This window comes from Panicum virgatum, chromosome 2K, assembly GCF_016808335.1.
Source record: "Panicum virgatum strain AP13 chromosome 2K, P.virgatum_v5, whole genome shotgun sequence".
Lineage (NCBI taxonomy): Eukaryota > Viridiplantae > Streptophyta > Magnoliopsida > Poales > Poaceae > Panicum > Panicum virgatum.
Window position 1 is genome coordinate 59,236,261 of NC_053137.1, and position 14,738 is coordinate 59,250,998.

At 49.0% G+C, this 14,738-nt stretch overlaps 2 protein-coding genes across 2 annotated transcripts; one reads left to right on the forward strand and one right to left on the reverse strand.

The window, feature by feature from the left end:
• Window positions 1-37: 37 nt before the first annotated feature.
• On the reverse strand, window positions 38-3,559 carry LOC120690406 (cysteine-rich receptor-like protein kinase 6). The gene is made up of 7 exons (XM_039973047.1): window positions 2,732-3,559; window positions 1,823-1,951; window positions 1,591-1,730; window positions 1,288-1,498; window positions 944-1,187; window positions 657-807; window positions 38-566 (listed from the first exon to the last, which is right to left on the reverse strand). The coding sequence occupies exons 1-7, from the start codon at window positions 3,540-3,542 to the stop codon at window positions 303-305; spliced, it is 1,950 nt and encodes a 649-aa protein (XP_039828981.1). The 5' UTR covers window positions 3,543-3,559; the 3' UTR covers window positions 38-302.
• A 6,789-nt stretch (window positions 3,560-10,348) lies between these two features.
• Window positions 10,349-12,890, forward strand: LOC120690415 (glucan endo-1,3-beta-glucosidase 13-like). The gene is made up of 4 exons (XM_039973057.1): window positions 10,349-10,719; window positions 10,848-12,167; window positions 12,262-12,516; window positions 12,617-12,890. The coding sequence occupies exons 1-4, from the start codon at window positions 10,650-10,652 to the stop codon at window positions 12,694-12,696; spliced, it is 1,725 nt and encodes a 574-aa protein (XP_039828991.1). The 5' UTR covers window positions 10,349-10,649; the 3' UTR covers window positions 12,697-12,890.
• The last annotated feature ends 1,848 nt before the right edge of the window (window positions 12,891-14,738 follow it).

The following is a 14,738-nucleotide window of genomic DNA, read 5'->3' on the forward strand; positions in this document are numbered from 1 at the left end:
TATCATTTACTCTTTACAAATACTGAGATTGAGCTTGTACTATAAATCCTCACAAGATTAGATTTAGAGAGCAGCGTCCACTTTGAATAGAACTGAACACTTGTTTGCTAGTTACACTTGTAACGGTTGGACCATCTTTCGTCTCTTCTCCCTTTCATAAAAAAGGACCATCAGGCAGAACCCCTCGGCAAATGCTTCTTGCAGATCGCCCAATATGACTGTTCATACTTGCAGATATCCCACTCTCTATGTCCTACTCAAGTACATATCAACGGAATAGTTCTCAACTCGTGTGGCTAACTCTAAACCGACGCATCAGTCGACATGGTCGTGTTGATGCCGCTTTTCCTGGCGAAGAACGCTGGCTTGGATGGTGCTTCGAGGGTGACGGTGTCCGTTCCGAGCATCATCACGACCGACGACATCACCGGCCGGGCAGCCGGGTCTCCCTGGACGCACAGCAGCCCAATGTGGATGCACCTCAGCACGTCACCTTCCCGGAAGCTGCCGCTCATGCTCGGGTCTACCAGCTCCGTCGCCGTCCCGGCCTCCCAGTGCTCCCATACCTGCACGGTGGTTTGCAACAATGCAACCCTGAGCTTAGCTTCACCAGAACTTGCAGAGACAATGGTGATCAATAATCATATTGCACTCACGGTGTTCAAGAGGTCCCCGGACTTCTGGGAGTCGTAGCCATCGTTGTTCTTCCTCCCCGTGACGATCTCTAGCACCATGACGCCGAAACTGAACGCGTCTGATTTCACGGAGTAGTTCCCCCGCATCAGGTACTCTGGTGCCATGTACCCACTGAAACCAGAGATCGAACAGAATTCCTGTCACTTAGCTGCCTAGAGGCAAGCTGAACCTGAACTTTTTTTTTTGAAACGAAATGCTGAACCTGATCTGAACACAGTTGACAATGGAATGGGAATTGAGTACTCACTAGGTGCCAACGACACGGTTGGTGACGGCCTGAGTCTGGTCTCGGCCGAAGATCCTCGCGAGGCCGAAGTCCGAGATCTTGGGGTTCATGTTCGCGTCCAGCAGGATGTTGCTGGCCTTAAGGTCACGGTGGACAACTTTGAGCTGGGAGTCTTCGTGGAGGTACTGCAGACCCCGAGCGATGCCGTTTATGATCCTGTACCTCTGGTCCCAATTAAGCTGCTCACGTCTCTCATTCTCAGAGTCTGAAATTATCATAAAGAGAGTAGAGAGTGATCAATGCCGATGATACAAAATTTGCAGAAGAAATGCAGGGGCAATCGCGTTGAGCACGGTCATCAGTACCGAAGAGGATGAGGTCGAGGCTCCGGTTGGGGACGAACTCGTAGACGAGCAGCCGCTCCTGCTGCTCCAGGCAGACGCCGACGAGCCTGACGAGGTTCTTGTGCTTGAGCTTGGCCACCAGGGCGAGCTCGTTCTTCAGCTCCTCCACTCCCTGCGTTGAGCTCCTCGACAGCCGCTTCACAGCTATTTCGTCGCCGTCGGGGAGGACACCCTGATCAAACCAAACCAAACGTACTCTGTTAGTCACTAAGCATTTGTCAGTTGAGGAATTCCACGGAACATGCTTGATTGCTCCTTCAGTACCTTGTACACCGCTCCGAAGCCGCCTTCTCCGAGCTTGTTGCTCTCGTCGAAATCCCCTGTCGCGGCTCGCAGCGTGGAGGCGTCGATCATCATCGAGTCCACCGTTTCCATGTCCTCTGCTTCGCCTGAATACACGGGGTCTGTTCAAGTATGAAGTGGACAGGTCATTTGTTTTCAGATTCCTTGGAAGAGTTTCACGGCTGTGAAAAATTAGATTTTTGCAAGGACGTACATGACTGCTTTGTCCGTGCAACTGGCCGCCGCCACCTCCAGAAACAGAAGCAGAACACAAGGTTCAGGGCTGCTAGAGTCGGCAGAACAACTGCAAGAACCACAGCGAACACTCTGTACTTTCTCCTCCCTGTGAATTAAATTAACGAATGTGTGAGTAAACACGACAATAATTGAGTGCCACAAACATGAGTTTTATCAGAAAACAGTGTGTCAAGAAAGCAGTATGAAGGACAATGAAATTTGGATTGGTCTCATTGTAGTAGACTGGAGCTAGCAATTAAACCATCTCATGTAGCTGGAGTTTAGAACCCTTTTTTTTTAAAAAAAAAAGGACTTTCTCAATACTGTATTTTTCTAAAGTTCTACTGGGGTTTTTGCATATGGTGACAGGAAAAAAATGGGGCACTGCTAGATAACCCCTTTCTATGCTAGTGCGAGGTCTGTCCTTAAGAAAATATGGAGTTTAGTCAGCTTTTTGAAACTTGTGGCCACAAATATTAATATAAGATCAATTCTATACTTATATGAAAGTGATGCACGTGTATTTTCTCTTTTTGGCGTATCATATCATATCCTGGTGCTTCCATTTCCATGGGTATTGGGTGGGCTACCTGAGCTGTCAGTCCAAATCCAATGAACAAAAATCCATGAGAGCAACTGACTTATGCGATGCAGAGACACTCTCCTTCCCATCAAGAGTGGTTGGAGAATGTCAAATTTTCAAGCGGCTAATCATTAATCCTCGGCTCGCGCACCGCACCAATCAAGTTTCCACCCACGACCAAACACGCACAAATAATTTTCAGTCAGAATATGTACGCGGGGCCCACCATCACGGACCATCAGTGCCAGCATGTTCGTCGTGGTGTCAAACAAAAGTAAACAAAAATTGACGCTTTTCCCTCACCTCCTCCGGCCGCCGCCGGCGTTCCGGAGCCCGGTGTCGTCAGGCGCACCGTCGCCGGCCCGTTGAAGAAGGGCGCGGTCTCGTAGCGGTAGGTGCAGTTGATCCCCAGCACCCTGCCTCCGATGTTGCTCTGGAACCCCGGCAGGTCCCTCGCCACGATCCCGGCGAGGCACTTCCGGCACTGCGCCGCCGTGAGCTCCGGCACGCACTGCGCCAGCGCGTACACCTTGGGGAACTCCCGGTCGAAGTCGGCCTCCCCGGTGGCGAACCGCCGCGCGGAGTCGCTGGCGGCGCGCTCGGCGGTGGCGTTGACGAGGGCGGCCAGGAGGCTGACGAACCGGGCGGGGTCCGACGTGACGTTGGCGTTGTTGTTGACGGCGTAGGTGTTGAGCGCCGGGCCGGTGTCGTCGCCGGGGAGCGTGTGGACGTCGGAGTAGTGGAGGATGCAGGGATCGTAGTACATGGTAGCGTCCTTGTCGTAGGTGCAGTCGTTGGGCAGGTCCCGGAACGCCTGGGCGAGGCAGCTCAGGCAGCTGGTGGCGTTAGTGTCGCCGCGGCAGAGCGCCATGGCCCAGACCTGCTCCGGGACGGCGCCCGCGGCAGCGGTGGCGTAGAGGCGCGGGGACGCCGAGGCGTTCCCGGGCAGCGTGGCGGCGAGGAGGTCGAGGTTGGCCTGGAACGTGCTGTTGGGCTTGAAGCTGCTGCTCTCGCCGCACACCGGCCACGGGTAGGCCGAAGCGGAGCGCGGGGCGAGCAGCGCGGCGACGGCGACGGCGATGGCGACGGCGAGCGGGAGGTGGTGGCGAGCCATTGTGCGCTGGCACAGTGTGCGCTGGGGAAGCAAGGTCGGGACTATATAGGGAGCACGAACCACACTGACCGAGCGTTGGCCCCGGACCATTTCACATGCCATTTCTTTGGGGAAATGCTAATGCTTGCTTAACTTCTACTGTTCCGTTACTATATCTGACATGCCGTGTCGTCCTTGCCGAGTTGCTGTTTGAGAAAGTTCACACGTTGTCAAAGTCAACCTTATTTAGACGTCCGGGTGGACGAGTTGCGCGTCTTGACTTTGTGTTTTTTTTAAAAAAAATCAATCAACAGGTGAAATTAACCACCGTGCGGGTACGGCTATACCATTCAGCTGGCATTCACATCAGAGTCGCTCAAGATCCAGGGCGTCTGAGCCGATCTTCTGGTTGGGTCAACCGTTCGCCATCTCTACGTGAGTCTACCTGAAGACCACGGAACCTGTGAGTCTACCTGCGGAAGAAGACATCTGCAGATGCATTACACGAGAGACTAGCTACCGTGTGGGGTAACCATTAGCTGCCGCCGGGCTAGCTGCATGATAAACACGGCACACCTTTTTTTTTTGGAAATGAAGAAATCGTTTCTGGCCTAGTATGCGACAAACAAGGCACATGTTTAAGTAATAAAATATGCGCATATCTGCAAACTGGCATTCAGTTGGTTTAGCAGGTTCAAGTTCTAAACTTTGAACATGATTACATGAACTCGTATTTCCATGAATTCAGACGATACAGTGGTAGACGACGAGCATTAAGTTAAATTCGTTGATATTCTAGATTGTCTGGTTTAAGGTCATGTTTTCTTAGACCTAATCTCGTAGCTTATCACATTTTATCCTGTTCTTTTGCTAATAAGGATCGTCGATATATGTCTTCTTGGGAAAATGGTTTGTGGATTATATATATTTGTAGGGAAAATGTTAATATGTCATCCATTCATTAAACTCCATTACAGTCATGTGTTTTTTGCCTTTTGATTTAGATTTTCAAAAGACTAGGATAACCTTAGATTTTTGTTTTTTTTTCCGGAAGACCGGTCAAAAAGCCTTCAATTGTCTAGGTATGCTTTGCTTAAATTTGAAGGTTAAGGAAGAATAAAAGAAGCATATGGCTATATAATAATCCCCAATCAAGTAGAAAAGGGTACACATATCCAACTGTGACATCCGGCCCAATTTGGATGTGATCTAGTTGTGGCCCATGAGTGCTTCGTGCACATGTTTAGTACCACCTTGCTAGTTGAGCAAGAGTGGAGCCAACTTATAAGACTTTGTCCTCCAGCCATACCACCTTCGGGTTAACCCTTTTACGTGAAACGAGGACGAAAGCGTAAGTGAGGTGCTATGTGTAAGCGGGCTCGCCCCTCGGAAGAGTTGGGCTGTGCGGTGTTGGGGGCGGGGTGTTACAAAAGGTATCAGAGCCGACCCTCGCGGTTGCGCGTACGGATTAGTGTGGGTGAGTTGGACCGACGAGGACGTCGGGTTCTTTGAGGAGGGGGGTCGGGGTGACATCCGGCCCAATTTAGATGTGGTACACATATCCAACTCTGCTGATAATTTGTGTAAAGTTTCATTCATTGCGAACTATATATATGGTGGTATTTCGACCCAATACAAAACCATAGCAATGCAATGTTATACCAAAAGCTTGTAACATCCTGATTAAAACGAACAACTATAGGATATTTTGAAACCTTAATGGGTCTGGCTAGTTAGCGAGCGCGCGCCAGGATCGGGACTAGCGAGTGATTTCGGACAGATATTAACTTTCCCTTTTTTTCAATCGGTGTGCATTCCCTTTCTAGCTTCTTCCCCGCGTTGGCTTAATTTCGATTGGAAAGCTCCCACCGGTCCCACCACACCGCCTCGAGGGGATAGCGCACCACCCATGAAGTTCCCGTTTCCTTTATCTGCTTCGTAACTTCTAAGAATTATATAAACTAGTCAGGTTGGCGCGCTACGCGCGCCTTACCAAAAACGTGGACCTAAAATATTAATAGGAAGATATTATCCGTTACTATGTTCGAAGCAACATCGTATCGATGTATTGGGTTAGATATAAAAATTACAGTAAAGCGGGCATAGTAGTTTTGTGTCTGAGAGCGCGCAAATCTCAAGCATTGTAGTATAGAGGTACAGGTAATTTTTCCTTAGGAATATTTTTTTTGTGTCAGTAGGTATAGTTTAATTACTTTAGTAGGAAAAAAAGTAAGATTAGAAATGAATGAACAGTTTAATTATATTTTGTGGGTTTACGGAGGGAAATCGAAGCCCAAGAAGTAGTACAACTACCACATGTAAATGTAGTATACAAAGTTTAGTTATTATTTTTTTATGTAGGAAGTAGTTAAATATATTTTGTATTGTCAAATAATGGAAGGAAAATATTTTTTAAGATAAAAAGACTAACTTAATAGAATCGTGGGCCCCACGTGGGTCCCGCATGAATAGTACATGGGTCCCACGCGGGTCCCGCCTGAATAGTACGTGGGCCCCACGTGGGTCCCGCCTGAATAGTACGTGGGCCCCATGTAAATAGTTTGTGGGACCCGCGTGAACAGTGTACGGGCCCCACGTGGGGGCCCGCAAACAGTAGCAAGGCCCCTGAGAGCGTGCCAATTCTTGGCACTTTAGTATTTTTTTATGTAGGAAATAGTTAAATATATTTTGTATTGTCAAATAATGGAAGGAAAATATTTTTTAAGATAAAAAACTAACTTAATAGAATCGTGGGCCCCACGTGGGTCCCGCATGAATAGTACATGGGTCCCACGCGGGTCCCGCCTGAATAGTACGTGGGCCCCACGTGGGTCCCGCCTGAATAGTACGTGGGCCCCCATGTGAATAGTTGTGGGACCCGCGTGAACAGTGCACGGGCCCCACGCGGGGGCCCGCAAAACAGTAGCAAGGCCACTGAGAGCGCGCCAATTCTTGGCACTTTAGTATAGGTACTCAATTATGTTGCTTCTGTGGTAAAAGTTAAACTAAAAAAAGTTCATATATTATAATATTATCGTCCAACTTGGTGAGTATGAGCATTGTTAACTGCTTGGAGAAAAAAATATTTATAGAACCATTTCAGCATTTTACATCACTTGACATGTAAAATGTTGTTCTATGAAGTTATATCTCTAAATTAGATACAATCAATAATCTATGCGTATAACTTATGTGAAAGATATGTAAAAAGTTAATCTTGCAATTTAACTTATTGACTAACCAAAATTATGTACATAACTTATTCATGACAAATATAAATACAAAAAATCTTTTAGCCAAACTTATTGACATGATACAAATTTATCTACATAACTTATGCACAAAAACTATATGCAATAATCTCTGCCTAATAACTTATTGATATGCATAAAAAGATTTGCACATAACTTATAATTGGTACACCACATATATAAATTTTGTGTCTAATATATAAGAGGCGAGATCACCATCATGAATTAATAACGCCAGATCGAGCGGGCCCCACGCGAATAAGAAAATGAAAAATAAAACGCAGGCGCGGCCGCGCGGGATAAAAAAGGAAAGGGAACAAGCAGCGCGCCGAGCGGAGCCATGTTGAACCGATCGCTGGAATTGAAACGAGCGAGCGAGTGTTAAATTGGATTCGCGAACCCTAATCCCCTTGAAGGATCACGAAAATATATCTTTCAAATTTAAACTAGTACTTTGATTTGTTCGCCCAAGGACCAAAATCTGTGCCCGTAACCATAGCTTAACTGGGAAATCTGATTGTGATAGCCTAATGACACTGTAGTGAAAATGACCTCTCATGTCATATTTCAATATATTGTTTTGGCGATTGATGACACACACAACACTTGAACTAATATAATTGTTAAGATGATCATTCTCAGGCTCTTCGGTCGGTAGCACCGGAAGAACCGACACATGAGCATCAGTGCATTCGATGGTTGTCGGAAGAACCGACGCCATGGTACTTTGGTGCAGAAGGGAATCGAAGCCAAGTCAGATTATAGGCACCGAATGAACCGATGGTTCAAAAAGGGGCATCGGTGCATTGGACGTACTGTGTTCCAGAGACGATGCAAGTCGCGCAAGAGTCAAGTCTTCAGCACCGGTTGAACCGGTGAAGCATCGGTGCATACCATCGGTGTAATGACGTCAGCAGAAGAGTTGAGTGCTGTGAGTGACCGGATTAACCGACGGCTAAGAATTGGTTGAACCGGTGGTGACTGTGTCAGCTATCAGGAGTTCAACAGCTACTTTGGGTCTTAGAGTGACCGGATGAACCGACGCTACCCCAGCCAGAGGCATCGGTTCATCCGATGATACGCAGATTTTCTGCTGACCGTTGGAGCAACGGCTACAAGACTTGGTGATCTATATATACGCCCCACCCCGGTCATTTGAAGCTTGCTGGAGTTGCTGGACATCCCACACACACCCAAGAACATCTCCAAGCCATACAAGAGCATCAATATCATATCCTTAGCTCTTAGCACACTTTGAGAGTGTTGTGTAAATGTTAGCTCTTAGTGAGTGTGATTGCAAGGCCTTGAGCCTTTGTGCTGTGATTCATTAGCGAACCAAAACAAGAGCTTGGTGCGCCAGCACCTTAGAGCGTGAAGCTCGCCGGCAACGTCATCGACCCTCCGACTTGGTGTGGAGCGGCGACGACATCTTTGTGCGAGGGGCGTGGAGACCCCCATTCTTTGTGGAGAAGCTCCTTAGTGGAACCCGGGGCCAAGGTGACCGTGATTGTGTTCACAGAAGAGACTTGGTGGCCGAGTAGCAATACTCTTAGTGAGTGCTACAACAACGTGGATGTAGGTGTGCTTTTGTGGCTAACCGAACCACGGGATAAATACCCGCGTCAAGAGTTTGTTATCTCCTATCCCACTCATTAAGTTTCCGCATTTCATACTAGCAATTTGTGTGCCTTTACTTTCATATAATAGTTTCTTGATAGGAAAGGCTATATGTTGCTAAACTCTTTTGGGATAGGGGTTTTTACACTAGAATAACCTAGTTGCACATCTAGATAGCATGTTTTAGTTTAAGTTTTTTGCAAACTAGTTGGAGCCATAGGTCTAAGTTTTTATAAGTGCCTAATTCACCCCTTCCCCCTCTTAGACTAGAGCACCCGATCCTTTCAGGCACTGAAGTGTGAACTCATGTGCTTCACCTGTCATTTAGCAGCATTATCAAGAGTTGTTCAATATTATCCTTCCCGCGGAGTTGAACAAATTCTTGTCCTTTGGCATGTTTACTAAACCTGAATATATTTTTGATGGCACGTCACTCCACTAGCCCAGTTGAGTAGATAAACAAGGTGTATCATTTCTGTTCTCAGAAGGAGACTGTTACCTAACCTTCACATGGCCTGCGTGGATGATGTACAATATTAATATACTGTCAAATAAACGGAAAAATAATTAGCCAGTTGGCTTACAATGTCGACAATGAAAGAAAACACGGTCCGAAGCCAAGTCGTCGCTGGCTTAAGCTTATCAGAGTTCAGACTGCAGTGCATGGCAGTGGCGTTCCTAGTGGGTGGCATATCTAAAATTCTAATCCAAGATCATTAGCCATACAATCAAGATCCCATTACCAAATAAAATATACGAATTATACTGTTTTGTATATGAATTATACCAAATTATATAAAAAATTATTACGGCATATCCTTCTCCAAATCCTAGATACGTTGCGTGGGCGCTCGAGCATGGCTGTGGGCTGTGGGCTATGGCGTCATGGCTGTGGTACATGCACCTGCATCTCTACCGAATGAAATCTGCCCCATCAGCTCGAGCAGGAGATTGGGCCACGTCACCATTCTTTCTCCACCGTCGGATCTTTCATCTATGGCCGAAATCAAGCACACAGCCCATAGGAGCAGACTGCGTCTCGATCTTCTCGAGTCTCAAACGGCCACACTCTCGTCCCTTCACGATTCCAGTCAACAGCGCTATCTCACATCGTTCCCTCGTTGTTGCTCATGTCCTCCCCATCTCATCTCCATCAGTGGAGAGGCTACAAGCAACAGGTGGATTCAATTTGATGGCTGAGCAAGATGGCGGCCTCTCGCACCGTCAAGCAGAAGCGCCAGCATATAGTCTCCGTCTTGGGCTCTCGTGCTCATCAGGTCTCTGACAAAGATGGTGCCTAACGTCTATGCCGCTATCGCAGCTGTGATGCTCTAGCAGAGTAACCGTACGTGCAGGACTGCTGGACCACCACGCGCCACTGCCGCAGTCCGCTAGGAGCGCTGGTGCAGTAAGCTCACTGGATGGCAATGTGCTGGCCATCGACGAGCTGATGCACAAGAATCACGGCAGCGCTTGTCTCCTCCACTTCCATCAGCGGTGCCACGGCCGGCGGCCACCAGCAGCACGTTGGGTTCTCGATCAGCGACTCCCCCAATAAATCAAACAAATTCCATTTGATATTGCCATTTACCTGCCAAAGCAAGCAAGCTTTAGACCTCGAACCCAAGGTGAGGTCACCCAAAACAATCCGCTACGCCTGTTTTGCACTAATAAAGAAGCTTCTTGTCCAGACTAAACCTACGTCAAACCGTTTTCCTTAAATAAAACGAAAGTGTTTTTTTTTTCAAAAAATCAGTAAATGGATGGGCGTTGATCCGTCGTGTTCCTCGACCTGTGCCTATCCGGCCGGGAGACCTCAGGCTCTTCAGAAACTATCTTGCTTCCGACTTTCCGAGCTCCGTCGGTGTCCGGCGGCTTGACTCTCTTGTGCCCGCGCGGGTCCCTCCACTGCGGGCTGCTGCTACTGGTGGACGAAGCATCTTCTGCAGTGGCGCGCCTACCTCCATTATTGCCATCCCCCGCTCACTATCACAAAGCCACACTGGAATACCTTGCTTTGCCTGCGCCCGTTCGTGCCCACCCCGGCCGTCGTCCTGCGTTGGTGGCCTCGCTCCCTCGCCGTCTCGCGGTCTTGACCTAGTCCATATCGAACTCAAGCCGCCGGCGCGGGACCCATCGCTACATTGCCGGCTACACAAGTTCTCATCTCACGCACCCTTGGGCTGGTCCACGGTGGACCGTCCACCACTCACCTTGCCGCTCTCTCCCGCCCCTCGCCACTGCAGGTGATCGATCGAGCATGGCGCTGGCCGGCTTCGTCGTCGGCCTCCTTGCGGCCATACTGTCTCTACTCTTCTTCTCCCCTGCAGGTAATCGCATCGCATCGCATCGGCTGCTATCTGTTCTGAACATGATGCAGACTTGCAGATTGAAGGTGCAGTTGTCATATCTAATGCCAATCGTTGCTGCTTCCTTCTTGTGTACATTTGCATTGCAGATGCGGCGGGCGGGGTGGGGGTGAACTACGGCAGGGTGGCGAACGACCTGCCGGACCCGGCGTCGGTGGTGAACCTGCTCAAGCAGAACGGCATCACCATGGTCAGGATCTACGACGCCGACCCCGGGGTGCTCCGGTCGTTCGCCAACACCGGCATCAAGATGATGGTGATGCTGCCCAACGAGAAGCTGGCCGACGCCGCGCGGGACCGGCGGTACGCGCTCGACTGGGTGCGGAGCAACGTGTCGGCGTACTACCCGGCCACCCAGATCCACGCCCTTCAGGTGGGCAACGAGGTGTTCGACTCGAGGCCGGACCTGGCCTGGAGCCTCGTCCCGGCCATGGACAACCTGCAGAGGGCGCTGGCGGACCTCGGCCTGGCCGACGCCGTCAAGGTGTCCACGCCGGTGGGGTTCGCCGCGGTCGCCGTGTCGTGGCCGCCGTCCGACGGCAGGTTCCGGGACGACGTCGCGGAGCCGGTGATGAGGCCCATGCTCGAATTCCTGCAGCGGACCGGTTCCTACCTCACTATCAATCTCTACCCCTACTTCGCCTACGCCGATCAACGGAGCAACGCCATCTCCCGCGACTTCTTCTTGGGGAACCCCAACCCCGGCGAACGCGACCCCAAGACCGGCCTCGTGTACTACAGCCTCCTGGATGCCCAGCTCGACGCCACCTACTTCGCCATGGACAAGCTGGGGTTTACCAGTTTAAGTGCATACAGTGGGGAGACCGGAACGCCGGCCAGCGGTGGACGACACGGACACCACCCCAAACCCGCGGTCGGGAGCTTATTGACGGCCAGGAACGGCGACCCGCCGGCGGCGTCGAAAGAAAACGCGCAGGCGTACAACAACAACGTCATCAACCGCGTGCTCTCCGGCAGGACGGGCACCCCGCACCGGCCGGACGCCGACATGGACGTTTACATCTTCGCCCTCTTCAACGAGAACCAGAAGGGCTCCGGACCGGACGACATCGAGCAGCACTTCGGCCTATTCTACCCGAACCAGACCAAGGTGTACGAGTTCGACTTCCACGGCGGCGCGTTGCCTCCGCCGCCGGCGCCGGCGCCGTCGAGCTGGTGCGTGGCGAACGAGGCCGCCGGGGACGCGCGGCTTCTGGAGGCGCTCAACTATGCCTGCGCCAACGGCGCCGACTGCAGCGCCATCCAGCCCGGCGCGCCGTGCTTCGAGCCCGACACCATGGTCGCGCACGCCTCGTACGCGTTCAACAGCTACTACCAGCGCAACGGCCGGGCCAGCGGGACGTGCGACTTCGCCGGCGCCGCCTACGTCGTCTACAACGAACCAGCTGGTGAGTTCATTCTCGCGGCTAGCTTTCAGGTCTCAAGATCGCGTTCGTGCAGTGCCAATCTCTCATCACCCTGATTGTTTCTACTGCGGCACAGGAACCTGTGACCCGAACACGAGCTGGTGCGTGGCGAACGAGGCCGCCGGCGACGCGCGTCTTCTGGAGGCGCTGAACTATGCCTGCGCCAACGGCGCCGACTGCGGCGCCATCCAGCCGGGCGCGGCGTGCTTCGAGCCCAACACCATGGTTGCCCACGCCTCGTACGCGTTCAACAGCTACTACCAGCGCAATCACCGGGCCAGCGGGACGTGCGACTTCGCCGGCACCGCTTCCGTCGTCTACCATGCGCCAAGTAAGTTTGCACCTCACTCTCGCCGTATTTAGCTCACTCCATCTTCTTGTTTAAGTGGATGGCAATCTCACTGTTGTCTGTTCCACTGTCTTTACTACAGAGTACGGAAACTGCGTGCTACCATCAAAGACTTCGATTGAACAAGCAACAGCAAAGTCGGAAGTCTATGCAGCCATCTGATCCCGTGTTTTCAACAATAGTTTAAAAATGATAGTTTAGAGGGTTATCCACACTATTTTGGCTATAATTTAGACTTTTCCCTTTCAAGGAAATAAAGCAGTCCAGTGTTACCGTCTATTACGGAACAAGATAATAATGTAATAAAGTCCGGCAACAGCAAATCTTTGATTGGATCTGCTAGGCAGATCATTAGAGTTCGTGGGCAAAAATGTTTTTTAACAATAAATCATCAGGTTTTATAGAAAGCATATAATGTTTGGTACGGTTAAAATGATTTAGTTCCCACTTTTTATTTCTAAAAATAACTATATTTCTGGGACAGAGGGAGTATATTTGATAGCACGGATGCTATAAATCTTTTAGAGCTGATCAAAACTGGAAAAAGTTTACTCAAAAAGATTGGTCAAATTTGACTTAGTAGAAGAGAAGTGACATGTAAAAAAAGGAAGTGACTGCAGGTTTTCACTTAAAAAGCACAACGCGGCACTCTCGGTCCCAGCTTACCACCCAAGGGACAAGGGCCCATGCCGATCGAGACTAAGGCTATTCTCGTTGCAGAATTTAGTTGCATGATTTCATAGAGTTGCCATGTTATCTAAATATATATGAGTTTGCAAATGAAACAAGAGTACCTCGGCACTAGCACACGCAAACGCACTGGGCAACTTGTTTAGTCATTGGCACGTCGCCGTCATCGTTCAGGCCCTGTTTGGTTCTTGTACCACGGTAGCACGCACAATTCCCGAAAAAAAAATCTTCAATGTATGGAGTACTAAACGAAGTTTATTTGCAAAACCTTTTCACGACGAATCTAATGACAGTAATTAATTCATGATTGGCTACAGTGATGCTACAGTACCATCCTCTAATCGTGCGGTCAAAGGCCTCATTAGGTTCGTCTCGTGAAGTAGTGCAGGGTTGTGGAGCTAGTTTTATAAATTGACTTTATTTAGTACCCCTAATTATTGGTCAAAATTTTTATGCTACTTGTGCTAGCAACAACCAAACAGGGCCTCAGACTTCAGACATTTTGGTGACTTCGTGTTGTCAATCCATGGGTAAATTCCGGGTTCACAATGAGAAGCTAGCTTTGCATGTTTATTTTGAATATCTTTATTGGTCTATAGACGTTGTACGTATCCACTTGTGATATAGAGGCTGGTTTATCCTTTATTTAAAAATCTTTATCGGTCTATTAGTTCAGCAGACCCTAAGGTTCTATTTAGTTTCCAAAAAAATTCCTACAGTACCTATCACATCAAATTTTTTGACACATGCATGGAGCATTAAATGCAATTAAAAAATAACTAATTACATAGTATAACTATTTCATATGAGATGAATCTTTTAAGCCCAATTAATCTATAATTGGATATTAATTGTTAAATAACAACGAAATATGCTATAGTACTAAAACCCAAACATTTTCACGAACTAAACACAACCTAAGCCGTTTAATGAAAGTGGCAATATATATGTCGCCCTTTCGTTTGGAAAAAACGAGTAAAAGGAACTGAGCATGATTATTATTAGACACTATACCTTCTATTCATCCCAGGTTCCGAATTGTGCTTTTGAAGATCTAGTTCTAAATTACGCGGGCCCACGGTTCACTTTGGTGTAACAAAGCTCATCACCTCGTCTTCTTGCAGATTAGCACGCACATGGCTTCGATTATTGTAGAGAACAGCCTTTTCTTTTTTGGCATGACAAGAAGATTCTAGTGGACAACTCATCGGCACCGAATGTGGGGGCCTTCATATCTCTCTATGGTTACCCTGTTCCTGCTCCCACCGCCTCACCCGCAGCTGATCCAGCGCCAGTTCAAGTGACCTGAAAAATTACAAAAAAAAATAGTTTTCTGTGCACGAGACTGCCCCCTAACCTTAACGTTTGTTATTTTCATGTGGGGCAATAATCGCAATGCGACAATATATGAGCTAAATGATGCTAGCATGATACGAGCAAGCACTCGAATTTTTATTGTTGATCACGCGGGCGGCCTGCATCTGGATAGGCAGGTTCTAGAGTCAAGTCCTCGT

What these genes read in the sequence shown, in the direction of transcription:
- LOC120690415 (XM_039973057.1), top strand. Translation starts at nt 10,650, where the DNA reads ATGGCGCTGGCCGGCTTCGTCGTCGGCCTCCTTGCGGCCATACTGTCT. An exon ending in CGTCTACAACGAACCAGCTG is followed by an intron (nt 12,168 to 12,261) that starts GTGAGTTCATTC and finishes ACTGCGGCACAG; the next exon opens with GAACCTGTGACCCGAACACG. An exon ending in CGTCGTCTACCATGCGCCAA is followed by an intron (nt 12,517 to 12,616) that starts GTAAGTTTGCAC and finishes TCTTTACTACAG; the next exon opens with AGTACGGAAACTGCGTGCTA.
- LOC120690406 (XM_039973047.1), bottom strand. Translation starts at nt 3,542, where the DNA reads ATGGCTCGCCACCACCTCCCGCTCGCCGTCGCCATCGCCGTCGCCGTC. An exon ending in TGCACGGACAAAGCAGTCAT is followed by an intron (nt 1,731 to 1,822) that starts GTACGTCCTTGC and finishes ATACTTGAACAG; the next exon opens with ACCCCGTGTATTCAGGCGAA. An exon ending in CCGGGGACCTCTTGAACACC is followed by an intron (nt 567 to 656) that starts GTGAGTGCAATA and finishes ACCACCGTGCAG; the next exon opens with GTATGGGAGCACTGGGAGGC.